The sequence below is a fragment of the Malaya genurostris genome, chromosome 3 (genome assembly GCF_030247185.1).
Source record: "Malaya genurostris strain Urasoe2022 chromosome 3, Malgen_1.1, whole genome shotgun sequence".
In the NCBI taxonomy this organism is placed as follows: domain Eukaryota; kingdom Metazoa; phylum Arthropoda; class Insecta; order Diptera; family Culicidae; genus Malaya; species Malaya genurostris.
In genome coordinates, this window is record NC_080572.1 from 48,859,576 (window position 1) to 48,874,985 (window position 15,410).

Genomic DNA, 15,410 nt, shown 5'->3' on the forward strand with positions numbered 1-15,410 from the left:
TTCCTTAGAGCGAATCGAACAAATCTTTTCTGCACACGTTCAATTCGTAAACTCCAAGCTAGTTGATACGGACTCCAAACTATGCTAGCATTTTCAAGTATAGGCCGAACTAGCGAGCAGTATAATGCCTTCAAACAATATGGATCCTTAAAATCACGTCCGATCTTAGCAATAAATCCTAATTGTCGAGTCGCTTTTGTAATTAATGTGGAACGATGTAAATTAAAAGTTAGTTTGGAATCCAACAAAACACCAAGGTCATTAACACGATCAACTCTTTGAAGCGTTTGTCCGTCAATTTTATAGTCAAAAAGTAATGGATTCAAAATTCGGTGGTATGTTATGACCTGACATTTTGCTATGCTGACTATAAGCCAGTTCCTTCGACACCAGGTAACAAATTCATCCAGAAGCTTTTGAAGACGCACGCAGTCGTCAATAGAGCGTACCTCAAGGTAAAGTTTCAAATCGTCGGCGTAAACTAATTTGCAGCCACTATCGAGCAGCAAAATAGCGTCATTAAAAAACAGCGAGAACAGAAGTGGACCCAAGTTGCTGCCTTGAGGTACACCAGATATGTTCGAGAACGAGGATGACATACAGGAATCAAGCTTGACTCGTAAGACTCTACCACTTAAGTAAGAGCAAAGCCAGTCAATGAACTTTTGTGTTGCGCCCAGACGCGATAACTTACACAAAAGAATACGGTGATCAATTCGATCGAATGCCGCTTTTAGATCAGTATATACGGCATCAATTTGTACTTTTTCCTCCAAACGTGAAATACAGGTCGAGGTAAAATCCAGAAGATTAGTACTGACCGAACGCCCGGGCATAAAGCCGTGTTGATCAACTGAGATGTAATGTTTTGTACGAGAGAACAACTCATTGCTCACTATTATTTCGAAGAGTTTTGATGCAGCAGACAAATTCGTTATACCACGGTAATTCTTTACATTATTACGATCACCGGTTTTGTACACGGGAAACATATAAGACTGCTTCCAAATTGTCGGGAAGATTCCTTCCTCAAATGATCTGTTGAATATCAAGCAGAGAGGAACGGCTAAAACAGTTGCACAGTTGCTGTAGACTGCTGCTGGTATACCATCAGGCCCGATCGAGAATGAACGTTTCAATTTCTTTGCCGCTGCAACAACCATATCAGGAGTAATATCGAAAGTGTCGATGTGCACTAAGTTCTCAGGAACATCCAACGCTGCAACCTTCGCTTCGATATCAGAGGCAGTATTTCCAGCAAATACCGAAGCAAAGAACTTTGCAAACAAGTCGCAAGACTCCAATGTTGATTTGGATACAACACCATCGTAACAAACAGATGAAGGAACTGATGAAGATTTACGTTTAGAATTCACAAAATTCCAAAAATTTTTGGGATTCCGGCGAAGATCAGTTTGTACCCGCATAACGTAGGCTTTGTATAACCCCGCATTCAACCTACGATAGTTTTCACTAGAACTTTTGAACATTCGTAGTGTTCCAGAGCTATGCCATCGACGATGTTTACGCTGCCAAACATTGCGAACCCGTTTTAATTCACGCAACCTTACTGTGGACCAAGGAGGATTGATGGGCCGTTTAACGAATGGTAAATTTGAGCTAAACCATTGAAGTAATGCATCGCAGAAAACGCTTGCCATTTCATTAACATTATCGATCCCTTGTAAATATGTCCAATCAACATTCCGCAAATGTTCTAGTAAAGCAGTAAAATTAGTTTTACGATAATTTAACATCCTCGATTCATGAATAGGCTCCGATTGCCGTGAATTGTTCACACAGTCAACTGGCACCGAAACAACTAGAGGCGGATGATGCGGGTCGACGGGTAACAGAGGAGCAACACTACGCTCAACGACTAATTGACGCTCTGAAGAGCAAAAAATTAGATCGAGTACTCGCCCGAGATGGTTTCTTTGTTGATTCGCTAGACAAAGATTCAAATAATCCATTCCATCGATCAGTGCCGTACTTGCAGCGGGTAGCAAAGAGGAACAGATGAAATGTTCTTCCTCATGCCGTTGATTCCATACAATCCGGGGCTGGTTGAAATCGCCGCACACTAAAATAATATCATTAGCAGAACCTTTACTGCACAGCTCAGAAACAGTTGAAACGTGTGCATCTATCAAATCGACGTTTTTGCTTTTATCAGGAGGAATGTATATACCGCATAGAAACAATTTTATTCCACGTACGGTAGCGCTAGCACACACTTGTTCAATAGAGTGTCCATTCCGCGTTTCGATGATAGAGCTGGCATATTTTTGTGAGATGGCAATTAATACGCCACCAAATGTTGATTTCTCACTATTTGCTGAGCTGCGATCGCAGCGGAAGATGTTGAAGGAGTTCCCAAACAGCTGCTGGGAGTTGATACGGTCGTCGAGTCCAGTCTCAGTTAAAATGATTATGTCAAAATTACAATCAGCTGTTGTCAAGAAAATTTCGTCGATTTTTGTCCTCAAGCCACGAACATTTTGGTAGTACACCCATATTTGTGCCTCGTCTTGTTCCTCATGCTGCAACGCGGGATCATTTAGTGTAGTGAAAGAAAAATCAGTTGGAAAATACTCGCCTCTGGTGGAAACCCGAAGGTTTCCACCGTCCACAGTACAGCGCACGGAAATAGATTTATTTAATAACTCTCCGAACTGGTGGGAAGTACACGGCGATCTAAGTTTTTTGGCAGATGCACGAATTCCCGGAACAAGATTCCGACGGGCCAAGATGATGGGTCCAATGCTTTAGTTTTTAAGCCAGGCTCCAATCCAATTTTAAATGATATAAACGAAAAGCCGGTAACATCCTGCCCTTTTGGCACAAGCCGAACTAGATCCATTGGTTCTGTTACATCCAAGCAGCGAGAAATAATTTTCCGTACGTCGTCGTCCGTGATCAATGGATTGAGGCCAGAGAGGTAAAGCCAAAACCTATCGGCATTTTTTGCAACATTACGTACCGACAGATCGCTTAAATCGATCTGATTGGTACCACAATCGGTAGGAGCTTGAACGGTATTATTTCCTTCTGTTCGGCGACGCTTTGCACCCCTTGGTGTTGCTGAGTTTAGCGTTGGCCATCTAGGCTGAGCAGACGACATACCGTCAATTTTTTTATTTAATGCAATTACGGCTTCTGAAAGCTGCTGGACTTGCGCAGGCAATTGGACTAAATCGCTATGCGAGTCCGGCGACACGGTTGGTGCTTGTTGAGTCTCAGTAATATAGGTGCGAATGCTTCGACCATTTAACTCTTCTCTGCAAGCGGTACACAAGAGAATAAGCTTACCTTGGGTAAAGGCATCTCGCAAACCTCTAGTGTTTATGCCACAACAGTTTTGGCTGATGTGCAAGTAGGCATCACAGAAGCCGCAGCGCATCGGTTCGATGTCGTTCACATCGAGTTTACATTCGCCGCATTGTTTTTTATCCATCTTGTTGTCTCCACTGCTTCGTGATACACGGATGGTAGATAGCGAGACAGTAAGAACTTAACGAAGCCAGATACAGATGATAACAATGAAGTTGCTTGGCGCGTAAACGAAAACAAATAACCAGGCACTTTATCAAAAATGACACTGGGATTTCTGGCTAGATACAACACAACCAGGTGGTATTTCACGCTAGGATTGTTCCGAAGAGTCTTCCAATAACGATTCACGGGTTCTCGGTTCCGAAACGAGAGTTTAACAACGATAATTTTGAAATACTTTTTGCGCTCAACAATAGTAAACAAACTCAAACTTAACGAAAAATGGGGAAATTGATATCCTTATGTTGCGCTTTTCACTAAGCATAATTGAAAATTGTGCCCTTATGAAGCATGAAATTATATAACAATTTTTACTATCCGAAGCCGGTTCGGATAGTAAATGGCAAACGACCTTTGCCTTTACTTTCTGATATATCAGAGACTCGGATGACTCGTATCGCTAAGATGCCTAAGTTCGACTCCTCTGGTAGAAGGTAAAAGTTTAGATACGAGAAGCCTTCTGCTTACTTAAGGTGACCGTGGACAGAAGCCAATGAAAATAAATGTAAAAGTATTGGTGAAACAATACTTTTTCATATAGTAATAGTATTTGTGAGTAGAGAGGAATGAAATAACAATATTTGTGTGCTGAAAGGAATACAGGTGCAAGAACAAAATGTAAACATTGAAACTATTCAAATCACCTAGCAGAACAGAGTAGACTTATCTCATCTTCATGCTCATTCTGGAGTTAACAAATTGCAATCATGCGACCAAAAGAATATAATAATTGTGCCAAAGAAGATGGTTTACTGTTTGCCTTCGCTTGGTTCTTCGCATTTTTCTTACATTACATAGTAAAAAGGAAGCTGTTACAATATTTTTTTAAACAGCAACCTTCCTCTGACATGTTACATATGAAGCTCCCATATTCAAAAAATACAAACCAAGAAATTCTACATTTTCCATTTTGTCGACACCATCATCGTTTTCGGATAGGAAAGCAACCTCACCCAGAGAACAGTCAAGTGACACTTGACGAGAGGGCTTGATGACAAATCGACTATTTGCTCTAAAAAGATTTATCATGCAAATTTAAAGATATAATTTCATATATTGACGAAAATATCTTAAAAACTTTACCTATTGATACCAAATATTTGGATCCAGTACAGTTTCTAAATTCCGTGGTATTGTTTTGAACGGGCACTTCTGGCAGTTCTTCCACTGTTTGAACTGATGAGTCCCGCACATACTCATCACCCAAAACACACTCTATCAACGTATTCCATCTATTTTTCTATTTATTTTCGCGAGTAAGCGCTGTTTTCCTCTTATTAGATGGACGGGGCATTTTGAAAAGATTGCAATACTTGAACTGTTTGTTTATTTTTTGCATTCGATAGCGACGGTAAATAAGACAACAGGGTTGCGGATAACTTGGAGGGGAAGCAATGTTTGAAATGAAAATAAGGGAAATGTTATTGTTTTTTTTTTTAAATATAGATATTATAGATGGTGGCGTACGAAAGTAGTTTTGATCCGCAATTTTAACTAAATCAATGTGCGACTATTTGAAAATAATGCCATTTTTGTGCATTGCAAGGTTTTTTTTCTCTAATTATGTATGGCATCACTGCCAATATAAAAGGGTGGTATTACCAATACTAAAGTAGGCCGGCAAACTTTTTATCGTGGATTTTTGTAAAATTTTCAAAACCAGAAATGTTCAAAGGTTTTATAAAAAAATGTTTAGATCAGAGGATAAGTTCACCGGTGAAGAACAACGCAAAAGTGTTTCATAAAGCTTACTTATGTCACAGAGCTATAAACAGCAGTTAAAATCTTGAGGTGAGTGAAAAATAATAACATTCTAAGAAGAAACCTTCTAATGAAGGTCCGAAAAAGTTTTGCACAAATCATTCTTCAGAGATGATAGTTTATCGTAAACATATATCAATACGATGAGTGATTATGTCACCAAATTGCAGTAGCAATTCTACGCAACATATCAACCCATACGCGTAGAAAAAATGTGTTTCATGGTTTGTTTACATCAAGAGCTTGACAAAATAGCGGAAGGTGGAGTGGGAGGGTAGGTGGTTTCTTGGTTGCCATTTGTGGCTCGCTTCCATGGTCACCCTAAATGACCTTTGTCACGTCTCATTTTTCCGCACTTTATTCTTCACATTCTTGCTCTTCCTTGAGTACTATGGCTCCAGAAGTCATAAATAAAAAAGTAAAAAATTATATAACAATAATTACACTAACAATAAGACACACGACGAAAGTATAAGAAATTTTAGAAACATTTTAGATTTTGGAAGCGTGACCCCTACCATTAATATGATTTCTTTAATGTTCCAATTGCTGCATTTTTAATGTCATCGCAACCGGTTGTGTCTTGTACACACATCTTTGTTATTTTTTCGCTACGGTACGAAAAACCCGGTGAGAAATATTGTTGACAAAGAAATGAATTTTATGTCGGGTCCTGTGTACCTAAAGATGCGTACGCCAGTAGCTCAGTCAGTACCAACCTATACACAACCTGACAGAAATGAGCCTGTTCCATATGTGTTCCACTGAATTCAGGACGGCGCTAGTGTACCTAAACAATACAGGTGCAATGAACTACGAAACAAAAAGATCACAAGAGAAACCAGTACTTCATTACGTTATTTACGGGCACAGTGTATGCGTCCAGTAATATATTTAAAAGGAGCGTAATTTTCATATTGTGACTCACGCAAGAACTCCTGAATGAAATCAAAATATTGCGAATTTTTCTAACAGCGCTGCATAGCAACAAACTCATCAATAACACACGTCATAAATCTCCAAACATGCGTATTTTGTAATCTTTCTATCTTTTAATTCACTCTGCCCAACGTCTTCTTTTCGGTTTAAAGAGATAACTATTAATAGTAATTGATAGAGTTAGAAATGAAGTGTTTTGTGAAATGTGGTGTGTGGCTGAAGAGTACCTAACGTATTTATTCATATCAATGAAAACGCAAGGAATTAGTAGCCATTTGTAGGAGAAATCGTTATCATTGGATGATCTTCTAACGATTCGGATAAAAATAAGGGAACCATAGATTAAGTCTTGATTTGCAAATTAGTGGTATTCTTCCAGATTCAGTAGAAAACTTTACTTCACTTTCATTGTTCATTGAAATGTGATGAACTACTTTTAAACCTCCTATTGATGAAAAGAGAAAAATTATACTTAACTAAACCATAGTAACTTTTCATCGTAATTATTTTATAAATGGCAAGAAATGCTAGCAAAATTTATTTTACTTATTTAAATATAAAAATTTAAACCGCAGATTGCCGAACAACTGATACGTTATTTCCAAATGTTGTTCTATTTACGACGCCATCGTGGAACCAGAGAACCAAAACTTTTACTTATATTCTCGATGTATGGGAGCTGTCAAGTTAGACCCGCATTCGTGCAACCAATTCAAACCGATTCTATTGATCTGTATACAACTTTACCAAAAGTATGAAAGGATTTGTAATCAATACAGTTGAAGAAGAAAAAAATGTTAAAAGTCGAAAACATACTTTATTAAATATATTTGGTTTCTTTTCTTCTGGGAAAGGGATCTACAACAGTAAGAGCTGTACCGAGGTATGTAGCAGACAGTCACTGTCATTTTAGCAGATAGGAAAATAAATCTTTCTCTGTGATATAATTTTAACAACTTCCAATGATAGTTGAACTGATTAGAATAACAGTTATGGTTTCTGTTTCTTTGCATTCTTACAATATGTTCGTCAATATTTATCATTCAACAATTATATAATGGTAATAGATAGTGGATAGTTAAGGAGGCTATACTTTTTTTTCTTAAGTTCTTCTAATCTTCTTGCAAGCTTTGCTCTCATTATCTAATTGGCCGGATTGATTTTGCTTTGCAAGCAACACTCTTCTCTTTCTTTGAATATCCGATTTTCAGCACACGAGTAGTGGCTAGTTAGAGAAACAATTATTAACGAAGGAACTAACGTCAAAATAGTCCAAAACCAAGTTCAGTAGATTGAGCACATAAACAAAAGTTAATCGAAGTTAAAATCATTTTTTCTTTCTCACCATTGCATTGGTTGGTACCAAACATTTCTGTCATCTATTTATTTAATTCGAATAGTTATAGTTAAAACACGTAACAATACATTAATTCGTTATTTTTTTCTCTTGACAATAGTAAGTATGACACAAAGATAGCTTTGTTTTGTTTTGTTGGGATTGAGAAAGTATTTAAACGAGTTAAAATTCAACGACTTTTCTACGGATACGTTGGTGTTGTGAAGGATTATTGAGATAGATTGAACATGTATTGTTGATTTTCGCGTTTGGCACGGATTATTTTTCCTTTGGTTGAACGAAAAATTCCAGTCACAATAAATAATTCTATTTTTATGTGAATACAGATTGAACATAAATATTTTTCAGTTAGTAACATTTAGGCCACATTCATATGTTAGTACAGTAACTTCGTCAGCTTTTTCACTAACCTACACGTAGGGTATCATCAAATTTTCCAGATTGTGTCTGTTTATTTAGTTGTGATTTGTTCCATTACGGTTTAAAACCCTTTCGTTCGATAATTTTTACTTCTTTTGACAAGTTTTGAACTAACGAACATTTTCATTTTACTGATATGTCAGTACAAATAATCATTTGTTGTCAGTAGTGCCTTAAGGTACCGCTGTGATGAAACGTTATTTTTACTGAAAAAAATTAGCTACCGAAATTTGAACAACTAAGATCGGTAATCCAATTGTATTGTTTTGTTGAATTCTGTTTGCTCTATTTTGTGTTCTATAAGCTTTAGCTGGGCCTGAGAGTTCATAATTCAGCATATAGTTTTTTGTTTGTTTTATGCATACAATAAGTGGAATAATTTGAAACAGTCTAATGCATATCAAATTGAGAAAGCCTATCTAGGGTAGAATATATAGAGGTTTGCTTACTTCTGCGGTTCGTGTGAAAAAAAAAAACGATAAATTAACCATTACGCTTGCAATTTCCGTTTACTTGGTTATAAATTTAGGTTCAAGCGCAGCGGTGGTTCCACAAAATAAAAACTACCATGCGTCAGCACAGTACTGACACTAATAGAGACGTATGGTTCCAGGTCACTAAGTCTGAAGTGGTTAGTTTATTTAAGAGACTTTCAGCCGGAGACTGGTTAGTCTCTAAAACCACAGAAGTAAGAAACTGCTCGTTTTTTTTAAATAACAAGAGAACAGTGATAGTTTCTGTATTTGTAGAAATGTTTTAGATTAAGAAAGGGAATTTTAGTAATAGATTTGTTTACATAAGAATTCATTTCTCGATTAATTCGCTCTCGATTAACTCTTTTCCGTATTTCAAGAATAATACCATTCATTTTCTCCTGTATCCAAGGCAAAGCGTTAAGGCTTACGCCGTTAACTAAATAAAGACAATATTCTTAAGACGGAATAAATTGTGCATTTCTTTCGTGTACGCGTTTTAGGATGCATCGATATCCGAAAACGTGTTTCTTCACTCTTCTTCGCATTCTGTTGACGTTGTCAGTTGGTTTTACGATTTATTATTCGATAAGGTAACATATGTTGTCAGTTCGTTTCATTTTACTTTTTTTTCATTTGTCTAAACAAAACTTCTCGATCGGTTCGCCAATTTTTTCAATTATGTTAATTATTAAAAATCTGTCCATAACGGTTAGCTTGTTCAAAGTTAGTCCGGAAGCCCCGCAAAACAGATTTCTTGCCATTCATCACTGAAATTGGTGTTTAAAAAGTGTTGCCCCATCGAGTCCTAAGGTTTTTTATCTCGTCGCGTGAGCCTTCGGTAAAAGTCTCTAACTCGATCGTGTACAACAACTATTGGCAGAAGCCGCTCTGAAGGGTGCTCCGAGCTAGTGTTTGCTACTAGTGGTGGTGGTGTTTTGGGTTGATGATGTTGTTGATGGCTAGGATCAGCGTCAGCGTCACAACCACCCAAACCTATCATCATTCGCAGCTTGGCAATGGGATGCAAGGCCGCGGCGAATGACAATGATCCGGAACGGGATGTTCGACGATGCGACGACGCTGACTGCTGATGCGAATCGAGAGAAGTATCACCCCCATATTACTGATCCTCCTCTGGGGGTTGCTTGGCCAAAGCCAGCAAAATCATCGTCAGTTCCTTGCGCGAGATTTTTCCATCCTTGTCGTAACCAACACCTCGAAGAATTGTTTCTTCGAATTCGTTCAAGTCCTGCGCATCATAGTCCTAGAGAGGGAAAGAAATGGGAGAAAGAAAAAGGTTTTACATTGATTAGTGTTCGAATTAGTTTTCACGTGTTAAAATCGTGTTGATATTTCAGTTTTATACAAAAAGCGAAACTTTTGTTTTAGAGTTCATGTATCAGTTTCAACTCGATTATCAGATTCAGATAGTAATTGAAGATCAATTAATTAATCAATAATCAATTCCAAATGGTTTAGCGTGAATATTATTACTATTTGTGTTGACAGGTTTAACTACATATGTTGAAGTGATTTAAATCGCTGGAACCTGTCAGCAAATTTATCTTTATATTCAACATTAATTATGGCTTACTCTTCACCATAGGGTGAATAAAAAAAATATAAAACCAGCTGCGTAACCGTTTGACGTGAATACGTCTTATTTTACTATGGGGCGCCTTTTCAAAATTTGCCCTGTGAAAGTACCCCGAGGGGTGCCCGATGGGCCCTGACCCCTCCCGAATTCAGAAACCAAAACAAAAAAGGCGGGTGGGTTATGTCAGAGACATAACTAGATGTCGTGAATACGAAAAAACTGGCACGCTCCCATAACTTTTTCGAATATCAGTTAGTTGATTGATTGTATATTGTATTGATTGTGCAAGCTTTCCCCTTTTTCACTAATAGAGTTTGAAGCGATGCACCTACAATAAAGTACAGATTAGCTACATTAAACAGCAACTATTCTACAACAATATATTCCAAACTTGAAACAATTTCTTTTTAATTTGCTTATACAGGAGGCTAGGTACGACAGATTTGTAGTTTATTTTTATTGAAGCTATGAAGTTCGAAGATATCTTATCCTTCTCGAAATTTCAGTACAAGACTATTGCAATGGCCAGGTCTGAAATGTATCGACGATCTTCGGTATGCAAGAGTAATTTTAATAATAATAATAATAATAATAATAATAATAATAATAATAATAATAATTATAATAATAATAATAATAATAATAATAATAATAATAATAATAATAATAATAATAATAATAATAATAATAATAATAATAATAATAATAATAATAATAATACAGATTAATCTGTATATATGGCTACCCTGTTTCGCATGGCATATTTTCACACGAGTTCATACTGGTATAAAGATGTGTTGAACATCATCATTTTCGCATTGCGTTCGTAATTGAATGTGTTAGTGACGGTGCAAATTATTTTTACTTCCATCTTGATGAATCTTTTGGTAAGAAATATTGAATGTTTAATTAACTCTTAATGATAATCTGGGGCACTAAAAAGTGCCTTGAATTGTCACAATCAACAAGATCTGCATTTAGATCTGAGATGGTTCTCGTGTGTGTCTTGTTTCAGCAACAGTTGCTCAGAAAATGGTAGGAAAGCGACAAAATTCAACTAGTTCTTTATGATGAACTTTAGCACTGAAAAGTGCTTTGAATTGTCTGAAAAGCACTGAATAGTGCTTTGAATGGGCCTTGCTGGACTTTTTGGCTGCCTTTCTACCGGTTTTCGGTGCCATCGTGCTGACGGTGTCTAGTACGTTCAGAGTAGCTGCTTTAACTTAAATGATGCTATTTCTCACATCACATTTCATTTTATACCTGCTACTGGAAGCGGTGTACGGACAGCCCCTTCGCTAAAATTCCTTTTCCTGTTCGCAGAACGGGAAACAGTGAGACGACAGGTCCTCGATGTTGCTCTCGTGTGTCTTGTTTCGGGAACAGTTGTTCAGCACATGGTAGGAATTTTTTTTTGCATAAATATCTGTTTATTAATCTTATTTTGTGTATTACATCAATATTTTACAGTACAAGTGTTTTGATCGTTTGGCCTTTCATCTTTGTTGTTCATACGATTCGTTATTAATATTAGGTGTTTTAGTTACTCTTGTTTTACATACTAATGTTTAATCATAATATTTATTCTAATTATTTATAAAATATCTACCTACTTATAACTATCCCTAACCTATTACGTACAAATTTTGAATTATTTGTATTTCAGAGATTGAGCACCTCTCTTCAAATTTCGTGCAGTATTGTTCGAATTTTTGTTCTAGTATATCCAGTGAGGCCATCTCATGTACTTCACTAGTCCTTGTCCAAGGGGGTAGATTTAGAATCATCTTTAAGATCTTACTTTGAATGCGCTGAAGCCTAAGTTTGTGTGTTCGTGCACAGCCCCGCCAAACAGGGACTGCGTATTCAATTGCGGGATAGATGATTTGTTTATAGACAGCCATCTGATTCTTCAGGCACAGTTTAGATGTTCTACAAATCAGCGGATACAGAGACCTAATGAGTATGCTGCATTTTTGAACGATTTTGTCAACATGTGACCTGAATATCAGATGTCTGTCAAAGGTGAGTCCTAGATAGATAACTTCGTCGGACCATTGGATGACCTCATCACCGAATCGTATTCGGCATTCGTCTGATGGAACAAGTTTTGGAGATCTTGAATGTGGAAACAAGATGACCTGAGTTTTTGCTGCATTGATCACAATTTTCCAGCTTGTAAAATATTCCGTTAAAGCGTCCAGACCTGTCTGTAGTTTATTCTTCAGAGCATTAATGACACGACCTTTATAAAGAATGGCAGTATCATCAGCAAATTGTGACAGAACACCACCACCCGGACAAGGTGGGATGTCTGATGTAAAAATGTTGTATAGAATGGGACCTAGGATACTTCCCTGGGGTACACCAGCAGGAATAGTAAATCTTTCTGAAAGTGCATTATTCAGAGAAACCTGGAATGCTCTATTTGCAAGATAATTTTTGATAATTTTAATGAATACATGGGAAAATTATACCGATGCAGTTTGAACACCAGGCCATCGTGCCACACATTATCGAATGCCTTTTCAATATCCAATATTGCCATGGCAATCGTTTTGGACACTGATTTGTTTTGCTGGATGACGTTGTTAACCCTTGTGAGTTGGTGGATTGTGGATCTTCCTTTCCGGAACCCAAACTGTTCTTCCAGAAATATATCCTGTTTATCTGCGAAAGCAAGAATTCGCCTTTGTATTGACTTTTCAAACAGCTTGGATAGGGCAGAGAGTAAGCTGATGGCCCGATAGCTCTCGGAAAAGGAAGGACCTTTCCCCGGTTTCAAAACTGGGATAACTTTAGCTAACTTCCACTTTGAAGGGAAGTAACCAAGCTCCCAGCACCTGTTAAAAATTTTAGCTAAGAAGACAAATGAGCGAATACTCAAATGTTTCAGCTCAAAGTTGAATGTGTTGTCGAAACCGGGGGCCTTTATATTTTTGGATTTTTTCACAATAGCCATCAGCTCATTCGCAGTGACTCTACTTTCCTCCGGAACCAAGCTGTCTGATTGGTCAACCTCAGCTACGCTATCAGCAACGGCTCTTTCATGTGGACTAACAATGTTAAGTCCTAAATTGTGAGAACACACAAACTGCTGGCCTAGCGCATTTGCCTTCTCTACTGGTGTGATTAAAGGTATTCCTTCAGCTGCGTCCTGGGGTGACATCAGAGGAGGAATAGGCATCGGTTTTTTCTTAAGCACCTTCGTTAAGGACCAGAAGGGCTTTGAATGTGGGAGAATTTCTCGAAGCTTTTGCTGGAAGTTCCTGTTGCGAAGCTCAGATATCCTTTCCTGGATTATCCTAGTTAAGTTGTTATAAAAAGTCTTCCTATCTAGGATGCCAGTTCGTTGATACTGCCTCCGGTAGATATTTCGAAGTCGGATGAGTTTCTTGGTGACACTGTCGATTTGAAGAGAGGAACTCGGCATATATTGTACTGGAACCGTCCTATCACGAGCGACTGTGATTGAATGCTGGAAGGAAGATAGGGCTGCATCGATTTCCATCGGGGAATCAAGTGGCAGATCGATATTAATATGTTGGTCGGCGATTTGTTGAAATTGGACCCAATTGGTGCGATAATAGTTCCTCCGAGGTTGAATAGGCACTGTTTCTGGTGAAGATCCTAACGTCAATATTACTGGAAAGTGGTCAGAAGAGAGCTCGTTGAAGACAACCGGAGAGCTGTCTATGGCGATGTTGCTGATAAATATATCCAAAATGGAATGAACTCCCGATCTGGAAAGTCGCGTTGGTTGATCCGGAACGAGGATGTTGTATTGTCCAGCTTCGTAATCTTCGGCAAGTACGAATCCGTTTCGATTCTGTCTTTTGTTTCCCCACAGCTCATGCCGTGCGTTCAGGTCCCCAGCAATGATGAATTTGTTCTGTCGTCGAGTGAGCATAGCCAGATCTCGCTTCAATGATGCACACGTACTATCTCGAAGATTTGTTTGTTTGGAGCAGTACGCTGCAATGATGATGATGGGTCCCATCGTCGTTGTAATCTCAATTCCGATGGCTTCTATGAGTTGCAATTTAAAGGCTGACAGAAGCCTGTGCTGAATGGATCGTTTAACGGCAATGGCAACTCCCCCTCCTCTGGTAGTTGTCCTGTCGAGCCTGTGAATTCTGTAATTGGAAATAAAAATAGAAATTTCAGTTTTAAGATGAGTTTCAGTTAAAATAGCAATATCGGCATTCTTCTCTTGAAGAAAGTCGGATAACTCAGCAGTTTTGCTCCTGAGTGAGCAAGCATTCCAGTTTACTATAACCAACTCATTATATTTCATATTCGATGATGAATTTGCCTAAGGCGTTGATTTGATCTAACCGCGTTCTGCAGTTTCGTAGTTTTGTTGTCATTGTTTCAAAAATGACGATCAGTTGTTCAGTAGCAGTTGTTGATTCTTTTTGTGATCCAGCGGCTGAATCTTTTGGATTGCTGCGAGGAAGTGGCGGCAAATTCGGAATATCCCTCTTCGGTGGGAGCCGTGGGAAATTAATTTAATCCTTCTGTGGAACATTCTTGCGCGTTGATTGTTTACGGGACGCCTGTTGTCAAATTTTTGTGAACTCATCACGTTTGGGACACGATTTGCTAGTAGATGGATGGTCGCCATCACAGTTGACACATTTTACAGCGATGTCATCTAGTAGGCAATCGTTGGTATTGTGTGGTTCGGCACATTTCCCGCACCGACTTTTCATGTGGCAATTCCTCGCTCCATGGCCGTAGTTCAAACAGTTCGTGCACTGTGTGACATCCCGATGTACTGGTTTATACTTTTGCCATTCGATGATTATGTGAAATAACGATTTAATCGTTTTCAGTTGACTCATGGTGATGGAGCCCTTCTCCAGAAGAATCAGGTACAGTTGATCTCTAAACTTTTTGTCCGTATTATATCGTTTCATTTTAAACACCATCATAGGCTTTAGTCCAGCCTCCGACAGTGCCTGCTTTAGTTCGGCTTCCATCATGTCGGGTAGACCTCGAAGTACAACCTTCATAGGTTTGTTGGCGGCAATATCGTGTGTGAAGTATTCCGCTTTTTTCTGCTTCAGATAACATTCCACTCCTTTGTACATAGTGGTTCAATTGGTAGGAAAAATGAACCACTTAACTTTTATATAGAAGCTCTTGTATAGATGCAGACAGCTTGCGTTCTGATTTTCTGGTGCTGTCATGGGTTAAATCAAATAGATTTTTCAATAGTGTACTATTGAAAAACTTCAATGTTGTTGCTATACACGTTCAAGTTGAAAATTTTCGATTCTTTCAAAATACGAGAAAGGCA

General features: G+C 38.2%; 1 protein-coding gene across 6 annotated transcripts in view; it reads right to left on the reverse strand.

Moving 5' to 3' along the window:
- Positions 1 to 7,052: 7,052 nt before the first annotated feature.
- Positions 7,053 to 15,410, reverse strand: part of LOC131437871 (calbindin-32) — a 182,655-nt gene continuing 174,297 nt past the window's right edge. For all 6 annotated transcript variants that reach the window (XM_058607508.1, XM_058607504.1, XM_058607505.1 and 3 more), the window contains one exon: positions 7,053 to 9,772. In XM_058607508.1, coding sequence (XP_058463491.1) covers positions 9,629 to 9,772 — 144 coding nt within the window. In that variant the 3' untranslated portion in view covers positions 7,053 to 9,628. The remainder of the gene's footprint in view (positions 9,773 to 15,410) is intronic.